Source organism: Ranitomeya variabilis, chromosome 5 (genome assembly GCF_051348905.1).
Source record: "Ranitomeya variabilis isolate aRanVar5 chromosome 5, aRanVar5.hap1, whole genome shotgun sequence".
In the NCBI taxonomy this organism is placed as follows: domain Eukaryota; kingdom Metazoa; phylum Chordata; class Amphibia; order Anura; family Dendrobatidae; genus Ranitomeya; species Ranitomeya variabilis.
The window spans coordinates 672,905,831-672,915,861 of NC_135236.1; the positions used below are offsets into that span (position 1 = coordinate 672,905,831).

General features: G+C 48.6%; 1 protein-coding gene across 4 annotated transcripts in view; it reads right to left on the reverse strand.

The window, feature by feature from the left end:
- FBXO7 (F-box protein 7) overlaps nucleotides 1–10,031 on the reverse strand; it is a 37,861-nt gene that overhangs the window by 1,677 nt on the left and 26,153 nt on the right. Inside the window, exons 1-10 of one of the 4 annotated variants that reach the window (XM_077266810.1) lie at nucleotides 9,916–10,029; nucleotides 9,572–9,700; nucleotides 8,487–8,697; nucleotides 8,243–8,413; nucleotides 4,231–4,375; nucleotides 3,498–3,581; nucleotides 2,473–2,568; nucleotides 2,207–2,383; nucleotides 1,976–2,016; nucleotides 937–1,880 (exon numbers count right to left, since the gene is read on the reverse strand). In XM_077266810.1, the coding sequence (XP_077122925.1) occupies nucleotides 1,563–1,880; nucleotides 1,976–2,016; nucleotides 2,207–2,383; nucleotides 2,473–2,568; nucleotides 3,498–3,581; nucleotides 4,231–4,375; nucleotides 8,243–8,413; nucleotides 8,487–8,697; nucleotides 9,572–9,693 (1,365 nt within the window). In that variant the 5' untranslated portion in view covers nucleotides 9,694–9,700; nucleotides 9,916–10,029 and the 3' untranslated portion in view covers nucleotides 937–1,562. The other 3 variants (XM_077266811.1, XM_077266808.1, XM_077266809.1) reach the window with 3 other exon arrangements.

Below are 10,031 nucleotides of genomic sequence, written 5' to 3' on the forward strand. Positions count from 1 at the left end.
AGGGCAGCAAAAGAGAGCAAGGTGAAGAGCAGCGAGCGATCGGGAAAGGAGAGCAGCGAGCGGGAGGAGGGGGGGGGGGAAGAGCAGCGAGCAAGAGGCAGAGCAGAGAGGGAGGGGGGAGAAGCGAGACGTTTACTAGCATTGTAAGCGCTGTAGCTCATCCCAGTGTTGGATGCACAGCTACACTGCTCAGTACTGCTGTATAATGTCCTCGTGTTTTAATTTATCTTACAGCTGGATTCACAGTCACACTGCTGTATTATATCATCTGTGCAGCTGCTGGGTCTGAACATGTGCTAGATAGAGAGCAGTAATCCCTCATGTCTGTGTGTTGTATATGGGAGAGACATCACATCACCCACTAGCTCAGAAACAACTGTAATTAGAGATATTAGAGTCTGGAACTTTTTATAAGCAACTTTTTCTTCTTTTTTTTAATTATTATTGTCCTCAGTATTGGACAAAATTAGCAACAACCAATGTAAAAAACATTTTATAACTGCATTCAACTGAAATATTTCCAACTTATTCTGCCCCAAAGAGCTTACAATCTAACACCAGCCGGAGAGCTTTACCCCACTTTATGCTGATCGACTATTGATGGAAACACACACACACACACACAAAAAAAAAGTATAACTTTGTGATGGACAGATTTCAGTTTTAGGTTCAACTTGTCTCTATGGAAACAGACTACAAACTCCACGTAGTCAGATCTTGCGAGCATCGCTGCCTCACCTCGGCCCCTTCGGTCTTTGTGACACCAGGACTCACTTTCCAGCTGCTGGGAAATATGGGAGTTGTCGTTTCATCAGGTAGGGATCAGTTGGAAGGGCGTTGGGGGAGGATCTGACTACATGGGGTGTTTTGTTTGTAGTCTGTTACCATAGTGATGCATAATTCTGCATAATCACTGTATACGCAAAACGGTAGATTTTTTTATCACTCTCTCGCTCCATCTTTTATTTTAGATGCTTTCAAGCCATAAAAGAAAAAAAAACGGAGGGTGGTCTACTTAATAACGATCATAGGAAGTTGAGCTATATGACGAGTTGCCCGTTAGGAAATTAATTGCCAGCGACCTAACTACCCAGCATGTTGCCAGCAGCTCGGCAATTAGGACCCCATCAAACCACCCCCAAATCTCAGCTTCCTGGACCCCATATAGAGCCAGATAAAGGGAGTGAAAAATCGGGGGAAAATTGCAGTCACCAGATTTTTTAAAGATTTTGGATGATGGGTACAATAATGTATTAAGTGAAGTAAGTGTACCCCATGTATGACCCCGCTGGGTTATTAAAAGGGGCTCAGCGGTGACTAGCCCCCTTCAAAAGTGAAAAAAAAACGTAAACTGGAAATAAGGCAGTTTGCTCCTCGGTGGACTTTCCCTTTAACAAATTCGTAAATGAGAACAAACTCCATCTGAAGAGGATAAACAGGAGAGGTGCGAGCTCCCATCCTCTCCTGGGAGTAGTAGTGCCTCCGATTGTCCAGCATACCTCAGTAGGACCGGTCCAGGGTCCCGAATACGATGGGGGGGGGGGGGGGGCACTTGACTTCTTTCACAAGAAAGGCCCCCGTCTTGAACGTGACGATTCACCAAAATGACCAGGTAACGGGGGATTAAACCGGGGCCTGGCGACCTGAAAGAGTCCCGGGTCTAAAGGTCTGCGCGGGTTTAATAAAGAAAGGGGATCTCTATGAAATGGAAACGTGGGGCGCTGGTCATACTCGCCCCCGATGATGCCCGGCGGGTAGGGATAGTTGGGTGGCGACTGGTCAGGATGGAAAGGGTCGGGGCGAAACGGTGGGTAGTCCGGGTTGTAGGGATGGCGAGTAAGGCGCAGGACTCTGAGCTGAGTCTGCTTACTCTTATAAAGCTGCAAGACACACAAGAAAGACGAGCGGAGTCTGTTAAAGGGGCAGTCGCTGTGTGATGTGGGGGGGGTGCGAGGATAGGGATGCGGACACCTACCTCCTTCCAGTCTGTGTGGTGGGGGTCTCGTTCGCTGCCATCTGATTATATAGACAGAGACATCGGTTACTTCTCAAGCACAAGCGCATCAGGAGTAAGATCGTCTTATACTCTAGTCACAGTCAAAGCTGCAGTTAGAATGCTTGAGAGTCCTCAGGAATCCTGCAGAGCTGAGAACGCAGCTTTGTGTGGGATTGGAGTATAAGACACTACATAACACCATCGCTTTACCCTTGAAATCTCGCCGGTAGAGGAACCTCCACAGGGAAGGGTCTTCGACGTCCGAGTGCAGATTTTTACAAGTGGCGCCAAGCGACAAGATGGAGCAAACGTCCAGAAGACGGAAGATCCGCAGCTTCAGCTCCGGGGGCAAAACTACCAAACCGAAGACATCGGGAAGACCCAGGGCTGTGGGATGGAGGAGTGCGACATGGTCAGGTCCACTAACTGCAGCCCTCCCTCCAGCCCCCTATGGGGGCGCCGCTGAGCTCTCTTACCTTGCCGAGTAGCAGCAAGTAAAGGGTACACCACCTGATCTTTGAAGAGGCGTGATAACTTCTGCAAGTCCCTGTACACCGAGGCCACAGAACGGTCTAAAAGGAAAGTGATTTGCATTGGTAGTATAATGTGAGGAGGACAAGATGACTGCGGTCTCAGCGCAGATAGAGAGGGAGGAGGGGGATGCAGCTGCAGAAGAATTTCTCCTTCACGGTCTGCTTGAGACTCTTGCTGTAGGATGGGGAAAAAAAAGAGAAGGAGGAGGGATGGTGTTACAGACATGAGTCACTGTGTGAAATGGGGGGGATGGGGAGGAGAAGAAGGAAGATGAGGAGTCATATTACAGCCTCTTTGCGAGACACATGCTGTGAGAGGGGGGAGAAGGTAGGAGTCATATTACAGCCCCTCTGTGATACTCATGCTGTGAGAGAAGGAAGATGAAGAGTCATATTACAGCCTCTCTGTGAGACTCATGCTGTGAGAGATGAGGAGTCATATTACAGCCTCTCTGTGAGACTCATGCTGTGAGAGAAGGAACATGAGGAGTCATGTTACAGCCTCTCTGTGAGAGAAAGAAGATGAGGAGTCATATTAAAGCCTGTGAGACTCATGCTGTGAGAGGGGGGAGAAGGTAGAGGAGTCAAATTACAGCCCCTCTGTGATACTCATGCTGTGAGAGAAGGAAGATGAAGTCATATTACAGCCACTCTGTGAGACTCATGCTGTGAGAGAAGGAAGGTGAGTCATATTACAGCCACTCTGTGAGACTCATGCTGTGAGAGAAGAAACATGAGGAGTCATGTTACAGCCTCTCTGAGAGAAAGAAGATGAGGAGTCATATTACAGCCTGTGAGACTCATGCTGTAAGAGGGGAGAAGCTGGGACAATGTGTTTGGCTCACAGCACAGTTTCACATCACAGCAAGACCAGCCGCCTGTACAGAGAAGAGGGTCCCTGTGGGCAGTTGTGTGGCCACTTCGGCAGCCTTTGTCCGGTCTGTACAGTCCTGCCGTGACTTTCTTACCTTCTTGTGGGAAGGTGATATAGGAATCGATAGGAATCTGCAGCCTCTTCATGCACCGCAGCTCACCGCCGATGGTTAAAGTGGCTGCAAAGAGACGAGACAGAGTAATGTAAGATCAGACGCGAGACTCCGTACTCCACTCACATCTAAAGCTGCATCACAAACCCCAACCGATTACTAGTGATCCCACAGACTATGGTATATACGGCAACGCAGCAAGACACACCGCAAAAGACACAGAGGAATTGTGAATGCGGCTCTGGAGGTGATTGGAGAAGAGACGTCTCCCTTAAGCTATGTGCACAGGTTCAGGAATGTCTGCAGAATTTTACTGAACAAAACCGGACTTTTTCTGCAGGAAATCCGCATGTGTTTTTTTCGCGTTTTTAGTGCTTTTTTTTTTTGCGGATTTTTCGCGTTTTTTTCCGAAACTTCCCAATGCAATAATATAGCGGCAAAAACGCTAAAAAATCCGCAAAATTAATGAACATGCTGCGTTATTTACAGCATTATGTATTTTTTCGTGGAAAAAAAAAGCAGCAAGTGAACAAAAATTGCGGAATACATTGAAATGATGGGATGCTTAATGTAAGCGGTTTTTTTTTAGCATTTTTCCCTCGGAAAACGGCCAAATAAACGCAAAAAAAAACCACGAAAAATACTGAACGTTTGCACATAGCCTTACTGTAATACTAAACGTTCAGTCACAGAGGAATCCATGTACCAGTCTCACCATTGATGATCAGAAGTTTGCCCATTGGCACACAGACCAGCGCTGCGGAGCTGTCACCGCACAGCGGATGGGAGTAGTAGAGCTTGTAGACGCCGTCACCACTTCTCCAGTCCTCAGGCATGGACGACACCTTGTGCGTCACCCCCTGGAAAGTGCAAGAACGGGCAATAAGGAGAGTGAAAGAAATCCATCCTGTATTATACTCCAGAGCTGCACTCACTATTCTGCTGGTGCAGTCACTGTGTACATACATTACTGATCCTGAGTTACCTCCTGTATTATTCTCCAGAGCTGCACTCACTATTCTGCTGGTGCAGTCACTGTGTACATACATTACTGATCCTGAGTTACATCCTGTATTATACCCCAGAGCTGCATTCACTATTCTGCTGGTGCAGTCACTGTGTACATACATTACTGATCCTGAGTTACCTCCTGTATTATACCCCAGAGCTGCACTCACTATTCTGCTGGTGCAGTCACTGTGTACATACATTACTGATCCTGAGTTACATCCTGTATTATACCCCAGAGCTGCATTCACTATTCTGCTGGTGCAGTCACTGTGTACATACATTACATTACTGATCCTGAGTTACATCCTGTATTATACCCCAGAGCTGCACTCACTATTCTGCTGGTGCAGTCACTGTGTACATACATTACATTACTGATCCTGAGTTACATCCTGTATTATTCCCCAGAGCTGCACTCACTATTCTGCTGGTGCAGTCACTGTGTACATACATTACATTACTGATCCTGAGTTACATCCTGTATTATTCCCCAGAGCTGCACTCACTATTCTGCTGGTGCAGTCACTGTGTACATACATTACATTACTGATCCTGAGTTACATCCTGTATTATACTCCAGAGCTGCACTCACTATTCTGCTGGTGCAGTCACTATGTACATACATTACTGATCCTGAGTTACCTCCTGTATTATACTCCAGAGCTGCACTCACTATTCTGCTGGTGCAGTCACTGTGTACATATATTACTGATCCTGATTACAGCCTGTATTATACTCCAGAGCTGCACTCACTATTCTGCCGGTGCAGTCACTGTGTACATACATTACATTACTGATCCTGAGTTACATCCTGTATTATACCCCAGAGCTGCGCTCACTATTCTGCTGGTGCAGTCACTGTGTACATACATTACATTACTGATCCTGAGTTACATCTTGTATTATACTCCAGAGCTGCACTCACTATTCTGCTGGTGCAGTCACTGTGTACATACATTACATTACTGATCCTGAGTTACCTCCTGTATTATACTCCAGAGCTGCACTCACTATTCTGCTGGTGCAGTCACTGTGTACATACATTACTGATCCTGATTACAGCCTGTATTATACTCCAGAGCTGCACTCACTATTCTGCTGGTGCAGTCACTGTGTACATACATTACATTACTGATCCTGAGTTACACCCTGTATTATACTCCAGAGCTGCACTCACTATTCTGCTGGTGCAGTCACTGTGTACATACATTACATTACTGATCCTGAGTTACATCCTGTATTATACTCCAGAGCTGCACTCACTATTCTGCTGGTGCAGTCACTGTGTACATACATTACATTACTGATCCTGAGTTACATCCTGTATTATACGCCAGAGCTGCACTCACTATTCTGCTGGTGCAGTCACTGTGTACATACATTACATTACTGATCCTGAGTTACATCCTGTATTATTCCCCAGAGCTGCACTCACTATTCTGCTGGTGCAGTCACTGTGTACATACATTACATTACTGATCCTGAGTTACATCCTGTATTATACCCCAGAGCTGCACTCACTATTCTGCTGGTGCAGTCACTGTGTACATACATTACATTACTGATCCTGAGTTACATCCTGTATTATACCCCAGAGCTGCACTCACTATTCTGATGGTGCAGTCACTGTGTACATACATTACATTACTGATCCTGAGTTTCATCCTGTATTATACCCCAGAGCTGCACTCACTATTCTGCTGGTGCAGTCACTGTGTACATACATTACATTACTGATCCTGAGTTACATCTTGTATTATACTCCAGAGCTGCACTCACTATTCTGCTGGTGCAGTCACTGTGTACATACATTACATTACTGATCCTGAGTTACATCCTGTATTATACTCCAGAGCTGCACTCACTATTCTGCTGGTGCAGTCACTGTGTACATACATTACATTACTGATCCTGAGTTACATCCTGTATTATACCCCAGAGCTGCACTCACTATTCTGCTGGTGCAGTCACTGTGTACATACATTACATTACTGATCTGAGTTACATCCTGTATTATACTCCAGAGCTGCACTCACTATTCTGCTGGTGCAGTCACTGTGTACATACATTACATTACTGATCTGAGTTACATCCTGTATTATACTCCAGAGCTGCACTCACTATTCTGCTGGTGCAGTCACTGTGTACATACATTACATTACTGATCCTGAGTTACATCCTGTATTATACCCCAGAGCTGCACTCACTATTCTGCTGGTGCAGTCACTGTGTACATACATTACATTACTGATCCTGAGTTACACCCTGTATTATACTCCAGAGCTGCACTCACTATTCTGCTGGTGCAGTCACTGTGTACATACATTACATTACTGATCCTGAGTTACATCCTGTATTATACTCCAGAGCTGCACTCACTATTCTGCTGGTGCAGTCACTGTGTACATACATTACATTACTGATCCTGAGTTACATCCTGTATTATACGCCAGAGCTGCACTCACTATTCTGCTGGTGCAGTCACTGTGTACATACATTACATTACTGATCCTGAGTTACATCCTGTATTATTCCCCAGAGCTGCACTCACTATTCTGCTGGTGCAGTCACTGTGTACATACATTACATTACTGATCCTGAGTTACATCCTGTATTATACCCCAGAGCTGCACTCACTATTCTGCTGGTGCAGTCACTGTGTACATACATTACATTACTGATCCTGAGTTACATCCTGTATTATACCCCAGAGCTGCACTCACTATTCTGATGGTGCAGTCACTGTGTACATACATTACATTACTGATCCTGAGTTTCATCCTGTATTATACCCCAGAGCTGCACTCACTATTCTGCTGGTGCAGTCACTGTGTACATACATTACATTACTGATCCTGAGTTACATCTTGTATTATACTCCAGAGCTGCACTCACTATTCTGCTGGTGCAGTCACTGTGTACATACATTACATTACTGATCCTGAGTTACATCCTGTATTATACTCCAGAGCTGCACTCACTATTCTGCTGGTGCAGTCACTGTGTACATACATTACATTACTGATCCTGAGTTACATCCTGTATTATACCCCAGAGCTGCACTCACTATTCTGCTGGTGCAGTCACTGTGTACATACATTACATTACTGATTCTGAGTTACATCCTGTATTATACTCCAGAGCTGCACTCACTATTCTGCTGGTGCAGTCACTGTGTACATACATTACATTACTGATCTGAGTTACATCCTGTATTATACTCCAGAGCTGCACTCACTATTCTGCTGGTGCAGTCACTGTGTACATACATTACATTACTGATCTGAGTTACATCCTGTATTATACTCCAGAGCTGCACTCACTATTCTGCTGGTGCAGTCACTGTGTACATACATTACATTACTGATCCTGAGTTACATCCTGTATTATACCCCAGAGCTGCACTCACTATTCTGCTGGTGCAGTCACTGTGTACATACATTACATTACTGATTCTGAGTTACATCCTGTATTATACTCCAGAGCTGCACTCACTATTCTGCTGGTGCAGTCACTGTGTACATACATTACATTACTGATCCTGAGTTACCTCCTGTATTATACTCCAGAGCTGCACTCACTATTCTGCTGGTGCAGTCACTGTGTACATACATTACATTACTGATCCTGAGTTACCTCCTGTATTATTCCCCAGAGCTGCACTCACTATTCTGCAGGTTGCTGCCCCCCGGTGGCCGCTCGCTGTCACTCCTCACCTGCGCTTTGTATCCGGTCTCCACCATGAGGCGGTGGGTAACGATTACGAGGGCGTCGCTGGCGCAGCAGCAGTCGGGGTACAGCGCCTCCAGGGAGTGCGGGATCTTCCCGTCCGCGGCCTCGCTGATCAGCATGGGCTCCGGGGAGCAGCGGTTCGCCGCCTCTTCCGCCTGCAGACAAACAGGTTTACATGAGACAATCGCTAGAAAAGCAATTCCTGCAGCAGCGCTGGCTCCGTCTCACCTCGGCAGCTTCTCCCTCGTATTTCTGTCTTTTGTACCCAACATCTTTGGTCTCGGCGGCGGCTGGAGGCGCAGGCTGCTCGGGGGCGGGGAGCTCATCGGTTACTATGACGATCAGATCCCCGGATACGATCCCCAAGGACTCCAGGCTGCGCTCGTCCTCCGTCAGGCAGTCGCTGCCATTCAGTGTGATGGAGAAAACCACATCAGGGCTGAGGGCGGAAAGAACCGGAGCGAGCTGACCGTGAGCAGCGGCACACAAGGGACCCCCTGCCTCCCATCATGCCTCAGGAGAGGGCAAAGGTCAGGCATCCTGCTCTCGGGACGAGCTTTCTCCGGTGCTCATCGTCTCCCCCCGGTGGATAAGGCAGGAATAGGCCGACGACAGGGACTCTGTGGGGACAGTCACCTGTGCAGAGATAGTGGGCTCCGGGGGGACGTCATACTGTGCGCAGGGGGTCTCTGTGGGGATGTCAGTGTGCGCGGGGGTCGTTATATACTGTGAGGGGGGCTCCGCAGGGGAGGAAACACTGTGGGCGAGGGAGGGTGTTTAAGGAAAACTAATTTTCCCCCATGCTCTGCTGGACGCGACCCCTCAGCCTGTGACCCCCGTACTCCTCTGGACGCTGCCCCTCAGCCTGTGACCCCCGTACTCCTCTGGACGCGACCCCTCAGCCTGTGACCCCCGTACTCCTCTGGACGCGACCCCTCAGCCTGTGACCCCCGTACTCCTCTGGACGCGGCCCCTCAGCCTGTGACCCCCGTACTCCTCTGGACGCGGCCCCTCAGCCTGTGACCCCCGTACTCCTCTGGACGCGACCCCTCAGCCTGTGACCCCCGTACTCCGCTGGACGTGACCCCCGTACTCCTCTGGACGCGGCCCCTCAGCCTGTGGCCCCTGTACTCCTCTGGACGCGACCCCTCAGCCTGTGACCCCCGTACTCCTCTGGACGCTGCCCCTCAGCCTGTGACCCCCGTACTCCTCTGGACGCGACCCCTCAGCCTGTGGCCCCTGTACTCCTCTGGACGCTGCCCCCCAGCCTGTGGCCCCCGGGCCCCTCCACTGACACCAGGCCTCTCACCTACCTGAACCCCAGGCCGGGGAGGAAGCTCCCGCGCACTTGGCTCCGCAGCGCCCCCAGCGTGTCCTCGCCGTCCCGCAGCTCCAGGCGGCCGCTCTGCTTCCCGGCGCGGACCCTCAGCTTCATCCTGCGACTAATAGCAGACAGCAGCCGTTAGCTCCGCGCCCCGCCCCCGCCCGGGACTTTCACTTTCACTTTTGAGTCAACACAAAGTGAGAAATAGAAGACCGAGAGCGAAACCTGAAGCCGCCGCCACATAGGAAACAGCACACACGGCAATGAAGGGTTAATGCCTGCGGTTTCGGTAACCAGCGGTTCTGACACGCCAAACAACCCAGTGATACCAACCTCAACCAGCAGAGGGAGATAATGAGCCGCTGATGCTTTTCCTTCCTGCGCACAAACAACACAGAAGGCGTCAGACCGAACGTGATGACGTCATGGTCACATGACTAAAAGACGTC